This window comes from Colletotrichum fructicola, assembly GCF_000319635.2.
Source record: "Colletotrichum fructicola Nara gc5 chromosome Unknown KSG_Nara_v1_contig06, whole genome shotgun sequence".
Classification (NCBI taxonomy): Eukaryota; Fungi; Ascomycota; class Sordariomycetes; order Glomerellales; family Glomerellaceae; genus Colletotrichum; species Colletotrichum fructicola.
Window position 1 is genome coordinate 1546060 of NW_027094056.1, and position 24298 is coordinate 1570357.

The window sequence follows — 24298 nt, forward strand, 5'->3', positions numbered from 1 at the left end:
CACGCAGCACTATGATAGACTCAACGCTAACAAATGCTGAAAGGGAAAACAGCAGTCAAGGACTGTCTCTCCTAGCTATCAATACATATGCGACTGAGTCATTGCGGATCCATTGTGGTATTATCGCGGTTGCCCAATGATAGTAGTAAGAATACGAGATTGCTTAAGCAGTTGGGCGTGGAGTCTAGTGGAAGCTTGTTGGTAGTCTCGTCCACAGAATTGCGTATGGAGAAGGACCTCCGGGACAAAAGGCAATTTGGGAGATGTTCGCCTGATCCCAGTTGAACCTTTTCAAGTGATGTTGATGCTCAGAGCGTTTGCTTGCCAGCAGGAACATGTGGGGTTCTGTACTGTTTTCCTTAACCAGTAGAGGGCACAGGAAAATGTGCCCATGTAGTGTTTCCAGAATTGGGCCCGCGAATAGGGTAAATTTGCCGTAGTCTTTTCCCGCGGGGGCTGCGTCGTAACTACAAACTCATCTGATCATCACGTCAGCGATTCAAGTCCCTGGCAGGTTGAAGGAACTTAATGCTTCGCCGGGAGGAACTTTAATTCTCTCTTGATTATAGCTGAGATCTAAGCAAGGCCAAACTCTCTCAAGGCAGAGTGGCGAGGCGGAAGACGGCTGCTTCATCCGTGAACTGTTGGATATGCGCGAGTTGGTCGGGTCCCATAAAGGCAAAGCGCCTAGTTTCACTTCCATTAGTTATGCACATCTAGGCAAGCGATGTTCGGCGAATTTTCGCTTCGCACTCCCCTTCGACTCTTTTGTCGAAACTTTCTTACCAAAGATTTTGGCCCTTCAGACACATTGGAACGAACTGCCGGTGATTTGCATGATGCATTGATGGCATGCAGAGGGCGAGCTAAATGACGAGTACGACGCCGTTCAGGGTATTTTGAAGTGGCCTAATGTCGTCTAGGCGGTGGTCGAGTCCGCGATGCCGGCCGGGTAAGTCTAACTTGAGGTCCATTTGGAGTAGCCTCCCGGCGGGCGCTGGATCAGGAGTCGCAGATTCGGAGTCGAGGTCAATCTTGAAGAGTCGGCTTGGTGCCGACGGCTTTAGGAACCAAGTGCAGCCCTACCGAAATGCAAAGCTTGTGCTTACGGGAAAGCATGTTCTCATGCCGTCTCATGACCTGTACAAGTTATTAACAAGCTTCGGATGCACGACGAGAACTCGTTTAGTGCATATAGCGCACATGAAGCTAAACCGAGTTTCTCGTAGTCTAGGGGAAAGAGGGACCCCTCTTTTCGAACCGGCCCATTTGCGGCCGAGAGACCCGCCGGTGCAGCGCCGGACCATCTTCGGACGGTGGTTGGTTATGCCGGTCGAGTTCACCAACCGTCTCAAATGGCAGCGTCCTTTCTGGGAGGATCGCGGCATCTTGCGGGAATCTGGGAGACGGTATTCATGCGAGATTTACTCTGGAGGTTGTCGTGCTGCAAGCGCGATTAGCCCTCAAATCTCACGATGTCGATCCAACGAACATTCCCCGAGCCTGACCCGGGGTTTTACAAATATCACAGTCATGCAAGCAACCGCGACAAGGACACTCAGGCCATGGGATGGGTTCAAGAGCTCTTCTGGTCTATGGGCCGGTGCAGGCAGTCAGGCGTCACGTACGCGGAGGGATCATGGGGATACACTGGTATATTACATTTATGACTCAACACTTTCATTTTGCTCACATTCCCCGTAGTCCTTCGCGTCGTCTACACCCAAGAGTCTGACGTACTCTGGTCTATCGCCTTGCAGAAGCTCAACCGTTGGATTACCCAGTACTTCATCCATGGAAATCGACTCATCAAGAACAAGCCTAATGGCGAAATAAATGAGGAGCTCGCGCGCCGGTTCGTCCTCGAACCTGTTGAGAACAAAACTCTCGAGGACTTGAAGTTATTAAATCTATCTGAGGATACTTCTCAACGAGACATGCAATCACTCACACAAGTTTTCGAAGACTGGCGCAAGAAGGCGGTTGGCGAAAACGCTGATCTCGACCCCCGTGACAACACGAGGTTTTGCGACTTTTTGGTCATTGATGAGGCTTCTCTTCGCACACTCGCCGCACTGCCTGAAGAGACACCGTCGTTGGAAATGGTGTCTCGTTCCGAGAGACGCGTAAGTATCTATTTTGGCAGAAACATTATCCCTGAAATGCTGACTTATTCGCCACAAGGCACGGCATGATTTGTGGGCTGGCTCATTTGTCTGGCTTATTGACTCCCTCGCCGTGAAACGTTTTCAAGGTGTCGAGGATGCCGATAATTACAACGGCCTCATGAAACTGAGCCCCGAGGACCTCCCGGACGCTTGGTTTGAGCGAGCGGGCAGGTTTTCGAGCGACTTCTGGACCTTTGACCGCGAGGAGATTCCTGAAGGATCTGGCGAGAAGTGGTACCGTCAGCATTGAATGACTTGCAAGGAATTGAACGTGGATAACGCAGTCGGTTGACAGTTCTCGGATTCTCGTGGATAGCGGACTTTTGCCTCCACGCACGGGTTGACAGCAAAAGCTCCAGCGCCGGACCTCTGGTCGAAGAAGTGCCCACAGAACTCAAGGTTATAAACAAGTCTGGCACATAGAGTATCGTTTCGCATGTTAAATAGTAAGACTGCTAAAGAAGCAGTTGGATCCTACAGTTTTCTCTCCGACACGGTCCAACCGTAGAACGAGTGAGTGTCAATGAATGGCAACTTGATACTGAATTGAGCATCGTTCATGATCGGAACCTCAAGTGCAACAAGTCCAGACACTGACCTGGCCAACACCCGGTCACTCGGACGAGATAGTGTGTGACTCCAGTTATAATGAATGGTATTTAAACTGATTAACTCGTGTCACAGGGGAACTATGAGCGAGGCAGAGAAGAATAAACTCGTTGGCTAGGCGTTTCCTGATGCAACATCCGAATCTACAAAAGCCCAGCCTTCGCAGACAATGCAGTCATCAGGCGCACGACAAATGACAGACGACGACAAGTTGTTTTGGAGCTGTTGTTCCTGATCTCTGGCGAAGTATTCAAAGATATAGACTTGTGGGCAATGTCGAGTGGCACAGATCAAGCGCTGAATGATCTCAATTGTGTCAAAGATGACTCAGACTGGATGCGCCTCGCTTGCATGAAGAACATTTGACAGTCATCGAGAACACCATTGCCTTGGCCGTTTACTCAATGACTTTTCTAATATTTATATGCGGCGGAAGAGTTCTCCACTCAAGTTGTCAATTGTCAATGCGCAAGATGGGTGCGCAAGATGGGTGCGCAAGATGGGTGCGCAAGATGGGTGAATGCGACGAACATCACTACCACTGACCCCACCTGTTTGTTGAATAATAACATTGGATGGATTATGAAAACGTGCCCCGATCGTCTCGTTAATAAACTCAACCGATGCATCATCTAAAATCGGTTGTCTAATTAAATATATTCCCTAGCTCGTACGAAAGAAGAAACATTACCCAAAAGAGGATATTTTCACCGAGGAGCATGATCGGTACCCGTGAGTGGGTTTCTGATGAAGTCATTTGACTTTTCACTCAGTGTTCCTGTCACGCAGAAAATAAGCGATACAGACCAAGGGTTCTGGCGCCGTCGTTGACGTCTTCCGTGGAAGTATTCAGAAGTGTAAGCTAGCCGGCGATGAGAGTTGCACAGAACGAGAGCTGAACAAGCTGTCCGATGTTTCCGAAGTCGGCACTGTGCGAGTCTTTCGCTCAAAACAACATTCCAAGCGCTCCATGAGTTCCATATCCAACAACCGCCGGTTGATTCTTCGCTGTTGCTCAAGAACTCCTCAAGTCACGATGGAAAACTATATGAAGAGAGTGTTCTCTGGCCAAGTTGCCAAGAGCACAGCTCAGTTATTGCAATGATTTCAAGTATGTGTAGATACTGTTGACTCGAACTTTCCTATTTCATACAACGGTTGGGCAGATTATGCGAACTTGCGCCAGTCGACTCAGCTATAAATATAGCCCATCGGTGACTCCCATTCAAATCTACTGTATCTGACTCGCTCTGTGGGAAGTGGTTGATCTTTGCCAGAGATAGCGTGCCTCATTCTTGAGCCTTGCTGGCGAGGCACAATCATCCATACGATTCGACTCGCAGAGGTTTCTCAACCCAATCACCATGATCTAAGCTTTTGCTCCGTGTTTATTGCGAGGTGTGGGGCAGAATAATCTTACGACGGTGCTGAAGCCAAATAATAATGGCGGCAGGGTTCGCCTCCTCTAGACCAGACATGCCACCGCGCCAGACGTAGCTCCTCAGATGCTGCAAGAAGACTTCTTCTCTGAGTCAAAATGAGTGTTTCCATCATAAGCAAACATTGGTCGTCTTGTTGCGGGACAACTGCAATGGCCGGGGGGCTTCTTTATATCCACGTTTGTGATCTGGCAGCAGTGTTCCTAGATCCGTTGATGAAGTTGGGCTGGGAATACTTCACCATGAAATTACAGATCTTACTCTTTTGTTAAGTAACGTTGAATTAAGCTGTGTTTCATTGCAGCTTCACGACGCTTCGCGACCCTCTTTTCTGTGAATACTAAGAGATATGTGCAGAATACCCCTCAGACGCGGCAGACGACAGATGAGAAGAACGTACGCTATTTACTGATAGATAAGAATGGTGCTACGATCAATGCAACAACTTATGTGAGTCAAAGTAAAGTTTCCCAAGTAAGAGGGCTGTGTCTTTTTTGCGTATGCTGATCATCGCACAGCTGCGACATTTGCCGTCTTGTTACGGGACAGTTGCAGTAGCCAGAGAGCTTGGTATAGATCATATACTGGTCTGAATTCTACACTTGTCGAAACGCTCGCCTCGTGGTAAATCGAACACGGTGCCAAGAATCTTTCAGACAAAGAACAGCCAGCCCATCTATAAATACACCCCATCGCCAAGTCCCATATCCATCTGCACAAATAAGGAGCTCTTGCAGGTTAGTAATTGAGCGTAGCCGAAGCCATTAGTCCTCATTCTTACAACACTGGTGAGGCACAAATAACGCCAATCTAGCCTCGGAGCGGCTTCCTAGTCCCAGGAATGTGGTCTGGGTTTCGTTCTCTCATGATCTAAATACATAACGTAGAATACTCTCAGTACACTGCGGATGATGGATGATGATTAAGGACAGACTTATCTCCTTATACTAGGTATCTATAGACGTAATATTTGTTCATTTCAGAGCCTTTCTTTTCGCACGCCAGAAGACCGCGCCATCATCATATCCATCTCACCATCATCGTATCTCGCCATTTGCCGTCTTATTACGGAACACTCAGGGCCGCCCGAGACCTTCTTATACCGGACATCCAGCTCGAACATCAAGCTCGTGGAAGCGTCCTCCCGGCGCCATGGCCCGAACCTCATATTAGCTTTATTGCTACCACAGATGAGCCTCAAGGCTTCTGAAAGAGCTAATATAAATAACAGTCTGTGAACCACATCCTGAAGAGGCAGCGAAGACGCAAGCCAGGAGTGGCGTTAGCGGCAGTCATCACTTGAAGCACGATGAAGTCTTGGGTGATACGACCCGAGAGAAGCCGCTTGTCTGCAGCCCCAGGAAGAAGCGTCAGAGTGCAGCTGCCTTCGAAGTCGTGCGCCTCTTGGTCTTTGTTCGTACACGACACCCACACGACGAAGACGCTGGCGGAGACTATATACCGACTCAAAGAACTCAAAGACTGAATTTGGGCATCGACGATCAGCTTGGCAAAATAGACGTGAGAGCCAGAGGCCGATGAGTAATTGCGAGCTTGATATCTATTTCGCTTCCATTGCCCTGCTTTCTCAACTATACCACTCACACAAAGGCATGCTTTTATACTGACGTGGGCTGCAGCAGATCAAAGGCTCATGACTGATGACGTCTAAGATACACAGCACACAGGACATGTACACATAAGAAAACCTCTCCGATATTTGTTACTTTTTCCTCACATCTATCATGATGCCCACCGCTTCATTCTGGAAAGAACTGCATCCAGAATTAATTTCAAAAATGACTCTGCTTTCTTATCGAAAGCCCAACTTCTGTGAGTGCTTTTGACATGTATCCCTGATCGGTGTCTACCAAGATTTATTCAGGAGGGAATAATTGCCAGCTGGGCTGATACCGAGTTGTGAGTACGGGATGTACATCAGAGCTTAGCACGACCCGAGATGGGCAGGAACGCCCATGATACCTCAACCTTTGCCGGAACGAAACAAAGCACGGAAATCTGTTCTCAGAAATCATTATCACCTGTATCGATCCTGGAGGAGGGGCAGCTTAGATACCTCGGTGATACGGACGCAAAAGTGCGGATCGCTGCACGAGTCGAAAGCACGACGACGTGTCTCACAATGAACACAATGATTCATCATGGGACATCAACAGCAAAGGCACCCAGGTGAACAGACTTATAAACGCCTGCAGTGACACAACACAGCAACATCAACACACAACTTCACAAGACACATCCCTAAACCAGGTCAAAGAAAAGGCGTAGAATTTCACTATGGTATCTCGTCTCTAAGCAACCGACAAAACAAGACAGTTACCGCTTTCCGCTTGCCTCGCTTCGCTTGCCTAAACAAAAAGAAGAAGAACGCCGCCGCTACCAAATGGGTTGTGTGTGGTGTAATAACCTTCCCCATCGCGGACCCTCATTTTCTTTTCTCTTTCGCGCCGCGCCGAATCCTTATATAACCGGACCATATTAAAGAAAAAGGTAGAAAAGCGCAACCCATATCTCTTCTAGATAAATCCAATGTCGTTGCGGAACCCAGTCTAAGACGCCTGCCTCATCTTTTGTAAATCCGTGGGACCTTATGTCATCCCCCTCTTATCTCTTAATTATAACTGTAAAGAAACGTCGAAAGTTGTCATATACCACACCCTTTCGTGAAGGGCGGGTTTAGTTCGACCCAAACCATCCCAACCCCGCGGCCCCGTTCCCGATCCAGCTCGTCGCCTGCACTGGCGCCGTGCCGTCGAACCAGCTCTGCAGCTCGCACTCGAAGCCGTCGGTGCCGGGGCCGAGGGTGATGGACGCGGAGCCGGGGGACGAGTAGAACACCGCCACATTCGGGTCGTAGCCCGGCGAGCCGATGGGGTTGGTGGTGTCGAAGGCGGCCTGGACGAGCATGCCCATGCCGTTGTTGGGGCTGTACGGCGGCGGGGCCTGGGCGTACATTGTCGGGGAGAAGTGCTGCTGCAGCTCCGGGGGCAGCTGCTGTTGCTGTTGCATCTGGTGCTGGTGAGGGGGCGGCGGTTGGTGGTGTCTTTGCGGAGGAGGCGGTTGTTGTTGGTGGTGGAATTGGTGCATGTGTTGTTGCGGTGGTGGTTGTTGGTGCGGAGAGAGGTGTTGTTGGTGTTGGAGCGACTGCTGCTGCTGCAACTGAGGCGTGTTCAGGGGCGGCAGCGGGAAGGGGGTGTTGTGCTGCTGCGGCTGGTGTTGCTGCTGGATGCTGGGCGACGGGCTCGGCGGGGGGAGGATGTTGGAGGTGTTGCTGCTGGTGCTGTTGTGGCGGAGGGGCGGCGGCTTCTTCTCGTTGAGGGGCGTCGCCGGAGGACCGGGGAGAGGGACGGGGAGCTGGTATTTCGGGGTTTCTGCGCGGGGCTTGTTGAAGGTGGAGGGCGAGGGATGTAATGGGCGTAGGGTGCGGTCATTCTGTGAGTTGTCAGTATGCGAGTTCGTAGATCACGAGTGGCGGGTTGTGAACGTACGCCGTCTGCCATGCTACTATACGCGGCAGCCTTGGGATCGCGAGAGAAACGCTCGAGGGACTCCAGCCAGCGCGACGCGAGCGGCCATGTCTGCTTGGACTCGATCAGGATGGACATGCAGCGCTGGAGCATGTTCGGTGCTTGTGCTACGATGGACTTGTCGGAGCAGACTAGACAAGTTAGCATGATGCCCATGAACACCTTCTAGTCGCTACCCACTGTTCTTGTACTTGACCATGTACGTCGAAAACAAGCCGCAACTGTAAACGCAGAAGGAAGCCATCTGGGCCCCGACACCCTCTTCCGACGACCTGACGCTGAACTGCGCGTCAACCTGCTCGTACAGCTCGCGGACGTTGCGAAAGAGGTCGTCGGACATTTGGGAGAAGAAGCTTCGGCGTTGGGTGTCCTTTTCGTCCGTCTTGATGATGCTGCTCAAGTCAGTGCTTGCTCTCCTATCAGAACCATGAAGGAACCCCTTACTTGTCCAAGTACGCCCTCCGGAGAACAATGTTGCACAGCTTCGTAATCATCGTGACACCCAAATATGCCTATTAAAGTCAGCCAAAACCCCAATCCCAACGATCGTAAGTCGCAAAACCCACCAGATCCTCGCCAACGGTCTTGTGCCCCTTCAACAACACCATGCTCCACCGGTGGTCCGCAGGAAGCTGGTGCTCCCAGTTCATGAGCTGCTTCGCCATGATCGCGTACTCGCTTGTCGGGTCCCAGGGGTTGGCGCTCTTCATTGTCGCCATTGCTCGCCGGGCAACCTTGCCCCAGTAGTAGTGTGCTTGGATCAGGCTCGCAAATAGAGACCGGGAGGGCTGGTGGATCAGGGACGGGTTGTCGCGTGCCGGTGGGGTGTCCTCGAGAGCTGCGCGGGAGTACGGCTCGCGGCCGTTGGCGAAGTCGTCCTCGTTGCTGGGGAGGAGGGCGGTGATGTCGTTGGCGGCGAGGGAGACGGGCGATAAGGCGCCGCAGTGGAGGTTATCCTGGCCTGTAGAGATGTCAATATCATGTTCAAAGTTGGAATCTTTTAGGATGACGGACTGTGAAGCATCCACTACACATTGTTAGCAATCTATCATCGCTTGGAACGGTGTCTGAACTCACCAAAGTTCTCCTGGCCGACTCTGCCCTGATGATCATCTCCCTGGTAGGATTCTTCATCTTGTAGAACTCTTCCCGATGCAAGTGCATCAGAACGGCCATTCTCGTGGCAATCCCAATGTTAATCTATTGAGGATTAGCACAGAACCGAACAGCCAATCCCGACATCAAAACGTACGTAGCTCCGGTTCCTCCACCCGCTGCCTTGCTGCGCCAGACTCAGCAGATAGAACGCCTGGCACCTCTCCAGCGTGGGCTCCTGATACAGCTCATTCAACGCCAGGCTGCTCGCCCGTTCCATAAAGAAGTCGACGGCCTTCATCTCCCCTCCGTACCTCTCAGTTAGCGTGGGCGAGAAGCGCGCCGAGACGCTGAGGATGCCGAGCACGAGAAACACGCTGACGGAGCGGTGGTCGCGGTGCAACTGCTGGGGCAGCAGCTCCTTCGGGATGAAGCCGAGCTGGAAGTACTTGCTCGTGAAGACGTGGACGGCGTCGATGATCTCGGGGAGCGGCGGGAGAAGGGCCCACTCGTCCGCGGGCTTCCGGGCGGCCCCCGGTGCGCCTGGGCCCCGGGGGATGCCGTCAGAGGCAGCGCTGCGACGAGCCTTGTCGGCTTCGCGTTTGGCGGCCTTCTCGGCCCGTAAACGCGGATGCCGATACTCGCGGTCGAGGTCTGGCTGGCCGCGTTGCGGGAAAACACTGTGGTTGCGGGTTAGCTGGGTGGCCGCATTGGGATCGTCGCTCTCAGGGCGGCGGCGGCTGCTCGGTACCGTACCAGTCACTCGCCTGCAAGCCTGCTTCGGCACAGGACTTGCACGGGGGTTGGGCTTTATCATGGATGCATTTGCTTCTCATTCGCCGACATCTGCGCGAACGGGTTTCTTAGCTCGTTCATTCCAACTGCGGTTCGGGGAGCGAGGCGAGGCGAGGCTGCTCCCGTGGAACGGGTGTGACAAACCTTCGGCAGGCGATTGGGGCTCTGCGCTTGATGGGTGCTTTCGGCCCCTGCTGCTGCTGCTGCATGTCAAGGTGATCGAACGCGTTGAGGGAGTCGCTCCTGACGCTCGCGTTCGCGCTCATGTCCAATGCCATCAGGTTCGGCTTGGCGTCCTCATCCAGGTCCATTGCGCATCTGGCCGACGGTTGCTCAGGTTTTTTTGGTGGCCTGGGACGGCGATGGACGTCTGCCGGGCGAAGGTGGCCTGTGTCTGAGGCAGGTAGCAAGGCAGGCAGGTTGGACAGACGGAGAGCCAGCTGCGGGGATGTGATGTGGGAACTGCCTTTTCGATCGGTGGGAACGGGATCTCCTAGTGATTGGCACGAAGGATTCGCGGAGAACGGAGCCGGTCGCGTAAGGAGCGAGCAATCAGCAGCTAGAGAGTAGCTTGCTGCTGTTCCGCGTCCCGGGACGATGGCTTGACGTGTGACAGGGCGTGGGGGTTGGTTGGGCAGACGGCAGGATTATAGGTGAAGGGGGTGGGTGGCAAGCGAGAGAAAGAGAGCGAGAGATGCGTGGTGGTTATGGTGGTGTGTTGGATGGTGGCATTCCAATTGTTGAAGAATCAAAGAGGGCGAGAGGCGCGAGAGTGGGTATCTCCATCAAGCAAAGCACCGCAGCAGAGCGAAGCAAAGCACCACCGGGACGTCGATCTCGGCCAGGTTTCGAAGATTTGGCTGAGATTTGAGCAGCCCAAAACTGTTAGGCTCTAGCCCTCTACTACTTAGTAAGTTAAGTAGGCATGTATGTACCGTGGTGTGCCTGTCCCCCCCTGAGCCTGAAAGGGTTCAAGCGTGCGTTTTTAGAGTTTACCGGCTGGTCGCTGTTGGAGGCGCGTCAGAGATCGGCACTGCAGTCTGCCGCGAATTTGATGGCGTCAAGCGGGCTGCGGGCCACTCGGCAGGAAACGTTACGTCTCTTGGATGGATGAACTTGTCCTCTTTTGACTGAAGAATTGGACGAAGCGAGCTGAAGCGAACCAACTCCAGCTGGAGGTAAGGGGGTGCGGGTTTGTCCAGCCGGGATGGGCGACTCGACGAACCGGAGACGGGGGGTAAAAAGGACGGCGAACGGTCCACACGTGCTTGCAAGATTGAAGAAAGACTCACTCTCTCCGAGAGAAGAAATGCCAAGCTTGGAGAGGTGGACAATGCGAGCTGCCTCCCTCGTTGGGTCAAGGAGAAGAATCAGAAGAGAGAGAGAGCTGCGTGTAGCACAGACCTCGGAGTTGGGGGTCGTGAGCAGGGGTCTCTCTGGTAGCTACCACTCTGGAGCGCTAGGAAGTGCCTCCGTCAGCACCGGCAGTGAGGCGCTGTTCCACGGCAGAGGAGAAATAGAAAATCAACGGCCGCGTCTCGACCGCCCCGGTGGAACACTGGCGGGTGATGGTTTCTGGGGTGGTGGTGGTGGACTGTGGACAGCATCTGAAGTTCCAACGGGACGGCGACCCGGTGGTGGTGGATGTGGCCGCCCGCCGTTCTCCTGGGAGCATGGACTGGGATGCGGCTGGTGCATAGTGTTGTCTCGACGGTCCTTGTGTGTGTGTACGGATATGCAAGCTGTCGGCGAGTCAGTTTAGTTGCGATGATGGATGATTAACGTCATGCGGGACCGTCTGTAGGAAAGAAGGCCACTGCGTACGCCGTAAAAAATGGATTAGGGTGATATCCGCCGAGAGCACACGAATAGCAGCGTGTGCTATTCGTACGTACCTTGCTTGCACCTGCACTATTGGGTGGGGGCCAAAACGGGTATAGAAATCGGCGGATCGACGATTTCATTTTCAACGCCCCGAGCTGAGTTGAGCCATGTGCCCTTTTTGTTTCCCGCAATCTCATATCTCTGCGTCCCCTCTCCTCCCTGTTTTCTTTATTCCGGACATGTACGGAGTACGCCCGCTACCCTGGTCCTCGTCCACCGGTCTGCGTACCCGCCTGACCCCTTTCTTCCAATGAGATATACACATGTACACATGCAGGTCAACAACCAGATAGATAATGGGAGATGATAATGAATTATGCTGGATACGAATTGGGTCCACACGCTTGGGCCTTCGTTCGCGTTGCGATCCGTTGTGGTGGCTTGCCCAGCCCAGTCGAGTCCAGGAGTGCGGAGGGCGCCGGCATTGATCTTGCCCTGCAGGGACCGACGCTGTTTTGCACTAAAACACAACTCTCTTTTAATTATCCTGGTTCCTTTCGGATGATACCGATTTACCTGCTCTACGGCGTATTGGGCGTAAGCCACAATATACGTTGATGGCTTCTCCGCGGGGCCCTTGTCATCACACACCACGTTTCTCAGGAAAACATGGGGATCTTTTTATGAATGGGGACGGGAGCTGCATCGGATGTCGAGTCGGCCGTGTCTTTCAATGACCGGGCGCCGGAGTGTCGTCTTTGCATTCCATCAGACGGGGACGGGCGAACGATCCAATGTTCGCCGTCGCCGTCTTGGCATTTCAATCTTTCACTGCGGTGGTCCCCTCCGTCTGATATCAGGACTTGTAGTTGGCGAGCTTTTGGCCAAGACGCGAATAGGGAAGGGGCTAGACCGAGGGACTGGAAGGGGTCCCTCTGTGCGCGGCGCGATCGATAGGACGGGACCAAATGTTGATCAAGTTGCCACTGGCGTTGGATGTTGGCGCGGCGCGGTACTATCCGTGGCCTTGGGACAATGGATCGCTCCGTTTCTATTCTCGTTGAGAACGGAGCGTTGATTTGACAACATCGTGGCCTTCAAAGACCTCCCATCTGAAAACGTTACCAGCCCTGAAAGGCACAAAGATGGCCAACGTAGAAGGCGGGACCCAGCCTTTGAACCACCGCAGATACGAAAACGAAAGCCGCTAAACGAAGACAGTGTCTGTGGCTGGTGCCCCACGCGCCACCCCTCCTGCGCCTTGTCTTTCAACGATGATCTAATCACTCCTTAGGTAATCGGTCATCCCAGTCCTGCCCCGGAGCTCTGTGCATTTCCCGTCAAATCTCCGAGCGTATTCACCTGGTTATCCTTGGCTCTCCTGCTCAAATCAACCTTTCTGCTTGATACACGCTCATTTAACACAGCTCTTCCGCTCGGTAGTATCTTCTGCCCAACCTCCCGAGCCCGTTACCACCGTGAAGCCGTTGGGCAGAAAACCAAGTGTTTCAAGTGGGACTTCCGGGACGTACGGTACGAGCCTGCTGCATGCGACCTCGCCGTTGCACGTGTAGAGGAAACAAGCTTTCTGCACTATTGGCAATTCGAACGAGGGATTGAACGAGGGTCGAACCTCACTTTTTGTAAGTTGTCTCCGGGCTTGTGCCAAGCCAAACGTATGCAGCATGTTTGCTGGGGGCCCGACTTCAAGATAACTCTAAAAGTGCGTGGTGCTCTGTTGTGCAGAGTCGTACACAACACAAGCGTTGATTGATTGAACGTCTGCCATCACCATGGTAGCATCGCGGTCTACCCTTTCATCTTCTGTACTGCATTCTTAAGATTAAGAATGCTTCAGGTTAGACAGACGCGAGAGCTTCTTGGAACAATCTCTCCGGATGTCATTTCTTATATCCGTCCCCGGAAGCCCGGCACCACCTCCCCCCAGCCCCGAAATCGCGTTCGCGGCTCAGGCACCCATCTCGGCAGCTGGTACCCCGAAGTCGGGACAATCCACATCGACGCATCACACCGTTGGCTTGGCTGATCCCCGGACCCCAGATGCCCTCTCCAATCTCCCAATCACCCGAAAGGCATAACCAAAAACCTCACCGGTCCTATTTTCCACCCATCACGGCTCGCCGCTCAAACCCCATCTTCTCCAATGCGGAGAACCGGGGGTCAAGCAACCTTGCTTCGTCGACAGCTGACGTCGTCCAACCACCCAATTGAGCAATGAGGCAACGAGCTAGGCCAAGCTAAAGCTTCTCCCCCTCATGCTCTCCTGTCGCCCTGCCCTCAAGCGAGTCAATCGTGAGGGGTCCCGGTGAGGAGCACGAACCGTAAACGGCACCAAACGTGCCGGCTGTGCGGCTCAACCCCTTCGTTTGGGGAATCAGAACCATGCTCGCCATGCAAGAACGCCAATCCGGGGTTGAGAAGTCGGGGTAATGCAAAGCTTGGAACCTCGGGGTCTTGAGTCGCGAAGGGCGGTTGAAATACTGACATCTCGCCCGCCATGGCTGCCTGTCTTTCGTCTGAAGAAGTCTTCAGTCGCCCACCTCGTACCTCAAACACGTTGACGATCGCTTCACCGACAAGATGAGGACCGCCGCAATCCTCGCCACGGCCCTGACGGGTCTCGTCTCCGGCGCGCCCGCGGCGCCGGCCGCCAAGGCCGAGCCCTTCCTGGAGCAGGTCAACAACCAGACGTGGATCATCGGCAACGACGTCTGGAACATGACGCAGGGCCTCAAGTACGGCGTGAAGCTGTACTACAAGGACCGCGACCTCGTCGGCGACGCGGTCGGCCACTACGTGAGCTACAGTACGTCTCTCCCTCTCTTGAACTCTACCCGCATATCGAAAAAAAAACGACTGACACAAACCCCCAGATGGCGCGGCAAACGACATCGCCTGGTCCTCCGCCTCCATCGCCCACAAGGGCACGCATGACGGCACCCCCTTCATCGACGTCAAGTTCACCGCCACCGACGGCGACTTCCACTGGGTCATCTTCCAAGGCCTGCCCGGCGCCTACCAGTACTTCGTCAACCGCGCCCTGCCCACCCTCGGCGAGTTCCGCACCCTCTGGCGCCTCGACAACGCCTCCTTCCCCAACGGCAAGACCGCCCTCCACGACAAGCCGCTGCCCGCTCTGGCCGACTACCTCCCGCAGAACAAGGTCCAGGACGAGACCTGGCTGACCCCCGACGGCACCGGCTACATCACGAAATACGACTTCTCCGACCTCATCCGCAACCAGACCGCCTACGGCGTCTACGGATCTGAGTTCGGCAGCTGGTACATCAACCCCGGCAAGGACTACTACAACGGCAACCACCTCAAGCAGGAACTCATGGTCCACCGCGAGAGCGCCACCGGCGACGCCGTCCAGCTCAACATGGTCCACGGCACGCACTTCCAGGTCTCCGCCGTCGACGTCTTCCCGGAGGGCAAGATGTGGGGACCCTGGCTGTGGTACCTCAACGACGGCTCCCCCGCCGACGCCGAGGCCCGCGCCAAGACCGAGTTCGCCGCCTGGCCGTACCCCTGGCTCGCCGACGCGGCCTACCACGCCCGCGGCACCGTCAAAGGCAAGCTCCTCCTCTCCGACGGCCGCCCCGCCGCCGGCGCCGCCGTCTTCCTCGGCGACAACCACCCCAACAAGACCGCCCTCGACATGGGCAGCGATTACTACTACACGACCCACGCCGACGCCTCCGGCTCCTTCTCGATCCCGCACGTGCGCGTCGCCGAAGCCGGCTACGCGCTGCAAGCCTGGTCCGCCGGGGGCGCCCTCGCGGACGTAACCACGCACATCCTCTTCAACGACGTCTCCGTCACAGACTCGAAGACAACCGACCTCGGCACGCTGCACTGGGCCGTCTCCAAGCGCCAGCGCCTCTTCCAAGTCGGCGCCTTCGACCGCACATCCCTCGGCTTCACGCACGGCGGCAACCCGCCCTACGCGCACGCCGTAATCGCCTCCTGCCCGGCCAACATCCTCTACGAAGTCGGCAAGTCCGCGCCGAGCGACTGGTGCTACGGGCAGACGCACCAGGGCAACTACACGATCCGCTTCCCCGTCTCCGCGGCACAGGCGTCCGAGACGGCGAACCTGATCGTCTCGCTGGGCGGCTACTCCACGGGGGCAAGCAGCGTGGTGCTCGTCAACGGGCAGCAGGTCGGCAACCTGACCAGCGGCGCGGTGGGCGCGGACTCGACCTCGGGCCTGCTGAACGACCCGTCCGTGTACCGCAGCGCGACGCTGGGCGGCGAGTGGCGCTTTTTCGAGTTCCCTGTGCCCGCGGCGCTGCTGAAGACGGGGGAGGATAACGAGGTCACATTCCAGCTGACGAGGAACACGACGTGGAGGGGTTTTATCTGGGATAGCATCGTCCTGGAATGGTGAATGATGTCTAGACGTTAAAATTTGAGCTGTATATATTGCTTTGTATATAAACATTTCACATGGACATGCAAATACAAAGTCTTCGAGTTTAAGCTGGAAATCTCAGCGAAAACAATCAGATTTGTGAGGTTGACAGCACCAATGTTACATGAAAAGGTTGCCAACGACTCCTTTTTCATTGAGTCACGAGGCACGAATTGAAACTCTCAGTCGGATTGCGAAAACCATCACGCCAAGGCGGCTGTTTACCAGTGTTCAAACTATACGTCTACACACCCTCTCCTCATAAACATACATATACAGGGGCAATACCGCGCTTACAATAACACCCTCAAAACACCCAACGCCTCGGCACCCATCGGCTCACGATAGAAGGAATGACCACCTTTTTCAACTAAGGGTCAGCAGGCTCATCCGTCTTCGTCTCCGTCTTCTTCTCAGGGTCGTCGCTGGTGGCAGCAGGCTCCCCGGAGGCAGGGGCTTCAGTCGCCGGTGTCGGATCAGCAGCAGGAACCGTCTCAGGCGCAGGCTCAGGCACAGGCGCAGCTGCGGGCTCAGGAGTAGGCACCTTCGGTGGTTCCTCAGCAGGCTTCTCCGGCTCGATGGGAGGGACCTCAGGCAGAGGTACCGGGTTCTCTACTTGCGGCAGCTCGGCAGGCTCCGGGTGCGGGGCTGCGGGTGGTTCGGGCAGAGGAGACTTGCTCATCTCGGCTTGGCGGTCCAGCTCCGTCTCCAAACCAGCCAACAAGTCGGGGCCTTCGTCCACCACGGGACCAAGGGGCACTTCCGCGGCGGCAGGCGGGTTGGCCTCGGGTTCCGCTGTCGGGATCTCGGCGGAAGGCTCAGTCGGGGGTTCGACGATTGTCTGAACTGGTGGTTCAATGGGCGCTGGTGGGGCGTCAGCGGGCAGCGGTGTCGGAGCTTCGACGGGAGCCTCGCTGGGGGGATTGACGGCTGCGTCCACCTGGGGCTCTGCGGCTGTCTCGATAGGAACATCAACTGAAGTATCCATGGGAACATCGGCAGGAATGTCGACGGGGATATCAACAGGGATGTCAACAGGGAGCTCTTCCGCAGGAGCTTCGGGCTCGATCGTAGGCTCGATCGGTGCCGGTGCAGGCGCCTCAACTGGAACTTCCGCAGGTGTCTCGACAGGGGGCAAGTCCAGTGCTTGAGTGAGTGCATCGCTGGGGACATCCGCCGGCGCCTCGATCGGTGGCAAAGGCTCAACAGGTGCAACGGCAGGCTCGGGTGACTTCAGCGGAGACTTGACAGGAGACTTCACAGGCGACTTGACGGGTTCAGGGTGATGCTCAGGTTCCGTAGGCGCAACAGTAGCAGGGACATCCTCAATCATAGGCTCGCTCGTCTCCTTCTCTTCCACAGGATCTGGGAAAGAAAGCTGCTCAGTAGCAACTGACGGGGCTGGCACGCTGTCGTCCTTCATCTCCGAGTCCTCTTGGACCAAGGGAGCCGGCTGCTCCTCGACAGCCGGAGCTGATGGTGACTTGGCGGCTGGCTGAGCATCAGTGACCTCGGGGACAGAGACGCTCACGGGTGCCTGAGAGGGTTCAGGAATTTCAGGAATATCCAGAGCCATCGAATCCTCCTGAGGAGCATCGTTCGACGCAATGGTCTGATCGGCGCTTTCTATCCTCGACCCGGAGCCTTCTGTCTCTGCCGTGGTTGCTAAAGAGAAGGTGGATCTCGTCTCTGCCATCGGAGAGACGATGTCGCCGACCTTCTCAGCAGGCGGAATATACGTCTCATTGACCGTCTCCGAAGCTGTGTCCAGGGGCAGCTGCTCAGACGCAGGAGCCGGTGGCTGCTCGGCTGGTGCCTCGGGAGCGGGCTCGGGCTGATCGGCCATGTTCACATCCTCCTGCTGAGACTCGACGGCTGGCGCATGAACCGGCACTGGGGACGGCTCTGGGATGGGGGCAGCTTCAGGGACGGCGGGCGCTTCAGAAGCTGCAGGAGCTGCAGGGGCCTCTGATGCGATGGGTGCTGGAGCAGCAGAGGGGGCCAAGATCTCCGCAATGGGCGAGATTTGTGGCGATGCCTCGGTAGGAGAGGGCAACACGACGTTCTTGAGAGGACTTCCCCTCGGCGACGAGTTTGCCAAATGCATGGCGGGAAGAGGTGGTGCGAGGTTGATGGGGTTCGGTGGTTGCCCAGAGCGGCTGGCCAAGGGCGACTCGGGTTCGGTAGATACAACCGATGCGTCTACCACTGTTGGTGTAGGAATAGCTGGTGATGCATCCGTCATCTCGTGGTCTTGGCTTTGACTGTCTGTGTTCTCGCCGTCACGCTGCTCCTCCTCGTTGTCGTCGCCATCGTCTCCGTCGTCACCATCATCATCACCCTCCTCATCGTCATCGTTGTCGGCCATCTCGCTGTCCGGTTTGTTCGAATCTTCGCGCTCCTGCTTAATAACACCCTGGGCATAGTCAGTGACGGTTCTGCAAAAATGAGCGATGGTCTACTCACGTTCTCTGGGCCCCCGGCTCCCTCCCCCTTTGGCACAACTGGAGCACCCTCCACAGGCGGCGCAGCGCTAGGAACAGCGGGTGCACCAGGAACCGGCGCAGGCAGAGGCAGATTCTTCTTCTTGCGCCCGCGCCCGGGACCGGGCTTGTTCTTCTTCTTGGGCGGCGGCGGCCGTCTGACGCGCTGGGGCTGCTGCTGCGCCGGATCGAGGGCCGCAACAGGCACCACCGTCGTCGAAATGATCTCTCCCTCGACCTGCTGCCCATCCTGCAGCGTGATCTCCTGCGTGTACGGGTTGCCCGCCGCATCCATCTTTCTCACGGTAGCCCTAGTAACCGTCGCGCCGACAGGTGTAGCAGCAACTGTCTTGGAAGAGATCGTGACGGTGCCCTTCCTGCGCTTCGCGAGGTGCGAGACTGTAGTACCCTCCGAGTTACGGTTAATCTGCTTCCACACCTTGATCTGGAACCCCTTGTCCGCAGTCTCGTCCTCCTTCTTCTCGGGCTTCTCAGCCACCGCGTCCGCGTTTTCCTCGTCATCCTCCGTCGGAGCAGGGCGCTTGTACAGAACACCAGACCGCGCCGCGCGCAGCAGGTCCTGGCTGTGTTGCGGCAGCAGGCCCGCGTCCTTGGGCATGCCCCACGGGAGCTCGACGTCCCAGATGTCGTTCTTCTGCGTCGTCTCGGTCTGCTGGGGCGGCTGGACGTTCACCCACTCCTGGCGCCATTGGCGGACGGGGAGGCCCTCGAAGTCATCGTGTTCGGCGTAGCCGCTGCGGTTCGCGCGTCGAGTCTGCAGGTGATGCTTGTGTTAGACGCAAGGGTGCATGCGGTTTTTGGATCGCAGACTAAATCATGAAACTTACGCCGGGCGCCATTTTGAACTCTACAATCTACAACAAAATAACAAAACAAAGATTATGCGTCGTTAGTTACGGTTTGGCCAAATTGACACTGTCGCAATGCGCGTGGGACGTCCGGTCGGGTCGTGGTTTTCGGCGAGCTGCGTCGAGACACCGGGACTTCGCGATGCATGCGTTGAGTGCGTATACTCGCGACAGATATTCTCAGGTCTGCGACCTCAATTGAGCGAAGCAATGCGACGCTCGTAACGGTGTTGCTTGGATGGTCGATTGACAAGCTGTACTGCAGCCGTGCCATGCCTGGGATTGGCTCCGCTGGAGGACCCAGCCTCGTCGCGAACCAAAGCGCGCCGGGGTCACGAGGAAGGTCACGTGGGGACTTCGGTCAGGGGAGGTGAGGCTCGGTGTCATAGTGGGATACCGACAGCAGGCACCGTGCATCATCGATTTCTAAAGCTACCTAGGTACAACCTTCTTCGCTTCTCCCGAGTCGAAATGGCTCGCAGCCCTTTGATGTTCTCAACTGTCAATGCTCCACACTGTAGCATTCTCCTCATTCCTCAGTGCAATAAGTATCGCGGTGGACAATCTTCCATCACCATCCTCCGAACTCACTGAAGCCCATCATGAAGCTATATCCTTGTCAATCACCAAGCTCTCCATCGCCCATGAAGAATAGAGTCTCATCACAGAGCACCAATATCGGAGTGTAAAAGCAAAAAGGCAAAAGCTGAAGGTCCAGCACTCATAGAAACTCCATTGCCATGTCTATGCCCCAAAGCCCTTGAAAACCAAAACTCCAAGAGTGGAGCTTTTTTGCTGGTGAATCCGCCGCCGCCGCCGTTCCTCTTTTCCCCTCCGGCTCGTAACATTTCCCCGAGAAGTCAGGTATTCGTCGTGATGGAAACCAGCGGAACCCCTCTCTTTTCAACTGTTGCGGCAAAAATGTCGTGTAGTGGTACACACTTTCTCTCTCTCCCGGTTCGTCTCTCTGGTGTCCATGATATAGTACAAGTCTCTCCGATATCTTTTTCCTCGACATTATTATCGGCCGTCGCGGCCCGGTGATATTGGAACTCTTAGTCCCATCTGTGATGCAACAAATCAGGGACTGCAAGCAGAGAAATTTGGACGCATCGCAAAACATTACTCACCCCTGATCCTTTTGCCTGACGATGTCGCCCTTGTCCCCCTTCTGCTTGCCCGCGGCGCCGCCCTCAACCACTAACCGGTCGAACTGGAAGAACTGGCTGACGACCGTTTGCCTCTGCGCAGTCACCTCGTTAGCTCAAACATGCTCCCTGTGCCGTCTGCAGCCAAAACATCGCCACCACAGAACCCCTCCCCGGGTGTGAACCGCCCGAGGGGAAAAGATCCTCCATCTCCCGCAGGAAGGAAAAAAGCCTCACCTTCATAGCCGTGAGCTCGTTCAGCCCCTTCTGGATCAACTCCTGCACCCTCCGCTGGTCCGTCACGTCCTTGTTCTCCCGGAACGCATCCCTCGTCCTGCGCTTCGCGTACTCGCGGAAATTGTACGCCGCAAACTGGTCGCCCGTCCTCAGCATCTGTCGGTACTAGAAGACCCCAAAAGTCACTCGTAAGCGTCGTGTTCTGTCCATTTGACCCCCAATATCATAAATCGCAGTCGTGCAGCCAGTAGCAAAATTTCTTCGCCCCCGGCAGAAAAAGAAAATACGCACCAAAGACCGGACCTGCTGCGGCGCATCGCCCTTCAAAGCTTGTATCGCCGTCGCCATCGTATGCGCTTCGCGTTGCGGGGGTTGTCGAGGGAAAATCACAGTGACGAGGAAGCTGTCAAAAAAAAAGGCGTCGTCGCGGCGCACGATTGATAATATTTCGCAGGTGAGAGGCACTTGTCCGGGGGGTGGGTGGTGGGAGCTGCACCTATGATGCAACGCAGTGGTAAACTTCCCCCCCAATTCTCGGCGTTTAGCTTACCCAGTCGGGTCGGGGTGTCTCTCGGCGCCGGCATTTTACTAATCCGCCGGCGAAACGCGGGAATTGGACCTGGAACCTCTGGTTTTTCGTCACCGAGATGTCTACGGCTATTCGGATGAGCGCCCGAAAATTCAGCGTTCCGCATTTGGCAGTTGACGCCGCCGGGCTTATGTCCGGGGCTCACATTCACTCGGAAAATCCCTTTGCAACTGAAAAGGCGCTTTTGACCCAGTCATTTGGGTGACTTGATGTTCTCCATTCACCCGGGCCGTGATGATCATCCTGCTTTGCGAGACGTCGATGACGCATTCATGCTGAAACACTTGCCTCTGTAAATACCTCTATTATGCTTAATTATCTACAATGCTATTCCTTTGTTATACAGGGCCTGCGGCTAACCGGTCCGCGGCCAAAGGGGGCACCGTGTATGTATTTGTATGCCTTATGTTCTGCAAACCCATCTGTGTATGGATGCGATTATGTGATGCGAATGTATCTCCCCACACCATTAAGGCAGGCTCATGAAGAGCTTCTCCATCGCCGGGTAGTTAGGTGTGCTGAGATTTAGGTCAGCGATGATGTCTTCCACAATGTCAATGATGCAGGCGCGAAGCTTACCCCATGCCAGTCACAGGATCCCATCCTGGCACGGCAGAGAACCCCTTTGTGCCGCAGCCCGGGTTGTCTCCGTTGGTCACGTCGTTGAGGATCTCGGGATGAGCGTAGAGGGTAGGGTTGATAAAACCGACGGGCTTCTTGTTGGCCTCAATGCGCTTCTCATTAATCATGTTGATGATGGAGCCGACGACTGGCGCGGAAGCTGCGTGCATGTCAGTATGAGTGTGGCTAAATCAGTGGCTTAAGAAGCTTACCTGAAGTACCAAACGACAACGAGAACTTGCCGTTGACAGCAGTCACGTAGTTGGCGCCGTTAGCAGCAATGTCCGGGAAGCCACGCACAACCTTGGAGTTGTTATAGCGATCTCCGCCGTAGGGCGGCGCGTTCTTGGCGTAGTACTCTCCGACCATCTTCTTCTGGTAATCGGGGATGGCGAAATAGTTGGAGAAGCCGCCACCGGAGAAGATGGCCTTCTGGCAAGCGCTCTCGGGGGTGTGAACAGTTGAGCCCTCCAAGACCTGGGTAGCGCCGACGGACGTGACCCAGGGGCATCCGCCGGGGAATGAGGGGTTGAAGATGCCGTTGGCACCCTCGTTGTAGGCGCCAGTCTGCGAGTCGATACACTGCTTCCCGTTTCCAGCGACGCCTGAGTCACCAGACGAGTACAAAACCGTGACACCCTGCAGGCCGAGCTTCATGTACTCAGCGCATTGGCGCTCAACGTACTTGCGACCGAGGTCGGCCTCGTTGAAGCCGTAACTTGTAGAAATGACGTTCACCATAGGCGCCGAGCCGCAGACCTTGTTGCTGTACTGTCCGTCAATGTTCGGATCCTTGGAGCCGCCTCCTTGGAAGGTGCAGTAGCTGCCGTCAATCGCGTCCAGGAAGTTGTTGAAACTTGCGCCTTGGTTGATGTCACCAACCTGGTAAAGAGTAGCCGTTTGAGGAAAGATCATGGCCATGGCAAATTCGAGATCGAGAGCAGATTCTCCGTTGAAGCGGAAGCTCTGATTCTGAGTCTGGACGACGGCGTTTCCAACCAAGGTGACGATTGGGGGCGTCTTCTCAAGACGAGGCTCAAACTCCTTGAAGTACATGTCCAGGTCACTCTGGAGGAAGGCTTGCGGGGTGTACTCCACGATTCCGAGCGTGTTGTTGGAATTCTTCAGCGATCCTGGCGGGGTTGCGTAGAGAGCTCTGAGGCAATCCGGGGTGATCATCATGTCGCATTGCTCGAGACTCATGAGCGCGTTCTGAACGACAGCACCTTGCTTCGGCCCGGCTCCACTGTCCGGGTTACCCACGATTGAGGGGTTCTTGATGCCATTAATGCCCCGCTTGGTGAGCTCACGCTTCTTGAGCTGTCGCCTCTTGAGCTCCTCAACATGCTCCTCGGTGAGTTCGTGCTTGGTGTTCTTGCGCTGCTGCCCCAGCTTCTGGTCGAAGTGTACTGAGGGGGTGATGATGTCGACGTGATCGACCAAGTGCTCCGGCAGATGGTACTTGTCGCAAGCAACGTGGGTGTGGCCTTGCTCGTGCTTGTAGACGTGGTACTCCGTTTTCAAGAGTCTCTCGACTTCGCCCGCGGTGCCGTTGAACTGAACCCAGTTGCGCCCCTTGGAGAGCGCAACGCGACTCCGGTGGATACCTTCGCTTTCGAGCCATTGCATGACCAAAGCTATCGACTCCTGCCTCGGAGCGAACATTTCGACGATTTCGTCATGAGTCCAGTGCTTGCCGTAATTAGGGGAGTCGGGATGCGCCACATCATTCATGAACTCGTTTGCGCGATGAAGGTTTGACTGAGCGAGACCAATCCGGACTGGCAGCCTGGCCATGGTGTGTAACCGGTGGTTCTTGACCCATTCCCGTCGGGCAGGGTGCCTCTCCTCGTGCACGACGTGCCTGTGCGACCGTGTCACTGGGTTGGCGGAGGTCACCGCCGCAAGGACGGTGAGAAGGGTCGCAACAGCACTAAACTTCATCGTGTCTTCCCACTCGTCTTCGTCGTCGTCACTTTACACACGGGGATAGGATTAGCGAAAAGGTCGAGCGACGAGGTTGGCTTTTTGTTGATATTTAGCAGCTGTCGTCCAGTCATGACGAACCCCCACTGACGCAAGGTACCAGCTCCAGACACGACGAATGCGAAACCGGTTTCAATGGGATCCTGTGGGCTGTTTGTCTGGTGGTAGACATCCAAAACGAGCATTTTGGGTGAACGGCAGCCTGTGCGCTAGGATCCTGTGGCATGGAGGGAACACCTCTTACATGAGCAGTTTCTCCAGCTCCGAGCCCTTGCGTGATAGAACCACTGCGCGGTTCTTACGGCCTGGACTAATGTCGGAAAGCCATGAGGCAGATTGATCAACAAGAGGCCGATAGCCGAAGGTTAAGCTTTAGGGCGAGGTACTTCAAACAATCGTCTCATGTTGGAATGGACCACAATAAAATTCTAGGCGCTTGCCAAAAAAAC

At 55.4% G+C, this 24298-nt stretch overlaps 6 protein-coding genes across 6 annotated transcripts; 2 read left to right on the top strand and 4 right to left on the bottom strand.

Annotated features, from left to right (window-relative positions):
• Positions 1-1475: 1475 nt before the first annotated feature.
• CGGC5_v010720 (uncharacterized protein) lies at positions 1476-2418 on the top strand (the record flags this gene model as incomplete). Its single annotated transcript, XM_032022374.1, has 3 exons — positions 1476-1653; positions 1705-2126; positions 2185-2418. The coding sequence occupies 3 exons, from the start codon at positions 1476-1478 to the stop codon at positions 2416-2418; spliced, it is 834 nt and encodes a 277-aa protein (XP_031892812.1).
• Positions 2419-6913: 4495 nt separating this feature from the next.
• CGGC5_v010721 (putative transcriptional regulatory protein) lies at positions 6914-9965 on the bottom strand (the record flags this gene model as incomplete). Its single annotated transcript, XM_032022363.1, has 10 exons — positions 6914-7669; positions 7726-7895; positions 7945-8156; positions 8209-8276; positions 8331-8725; positions 8779-8791; positions 8842-8964; positions 9017-9539; positions 9616-9705; positions 9799-9965. The coding sequence occupies 10 exons, from the start codon at positions 9963-9965 to the stop codon at positions 6914-6916; spliced, it is 2517 nt and encodes an 838-aa protein (XP_031892811.1).
• A 4114-nt stretch (positions 9966-14079) lies between these two features.
• On the top strand, positions 14080-15892 carry rhiE-0 (Rhamnogalacturonate lyase; the record flags this gene model as incomplete). The annotated part of the gene is made up of 2 exons (XM_032022351.1): positions 14080-14305; positions 14373-15892. The coding sequence occupies 2 exons, from the start codon at positions 14080-14082 to the stop codon at positions 15890-15892; spliced, it is 1746 nt and encodes a 581-aa protein (XP_031892508.1).
• A 394-nt stretch (positions 15893-16286) lies between these two features.
• Positions 16287-19259, bottom strand: Zan-0 (Zonadhesin; the record flags this gene model as incomplete). The annotated part of the gene is made up of 3 exons (XM_032022342.1): positions 16287-18332; positions 18383-19174; positions 19248-19259. The coding sequence occupies 3 exons, from the start codon at positions 19257-19259 to the stop codon at positions 16287-16289; spliced, it is 2850 nt and encodes a 949-aa protein (XP_031892509.1).
• Positions 19260-20323: 1064 nt separating this feature from the next.
• On the bottom strand, positions 20324-21001 carry LYRM4 (LYR motif-containing protein 4; the record flags this gene model as incomplete). Its single annotated transcript, XM_032022331.1, has 4 exons — positions 20324-20333; positions 20399-20511; positions 20654-20818; positions 20945-21001. The coding sequence occupies 4 exons, from the start codon at positions 20999-21001 to the stop codon at positions 20324-20326; spliced, it is 345 nt and encodes a 114-aa protein (XP_031892506.1).
• A 710-nt stretch (positions 21002-21711) lies between these two features.
• aorO-0 (Aorsin) lies at positions 21712-23807 on the bottom strand (the record flags this gene model as incomplete). The annotated part of the gene is made up of 3 exons (XM_032022320.1): positions 21712-21760; positions 21822-22023; positions 22076-23807. 3 exons carry the CDS (start codon positions 23805-23807, stop codon positions 21712-21714), a joined length of 1983 nt encoding a protein of 660 aa, XP_031892507.1.
• Between the last annotated feature and the right edge of the window lie 491 nt (positions 23808-24298).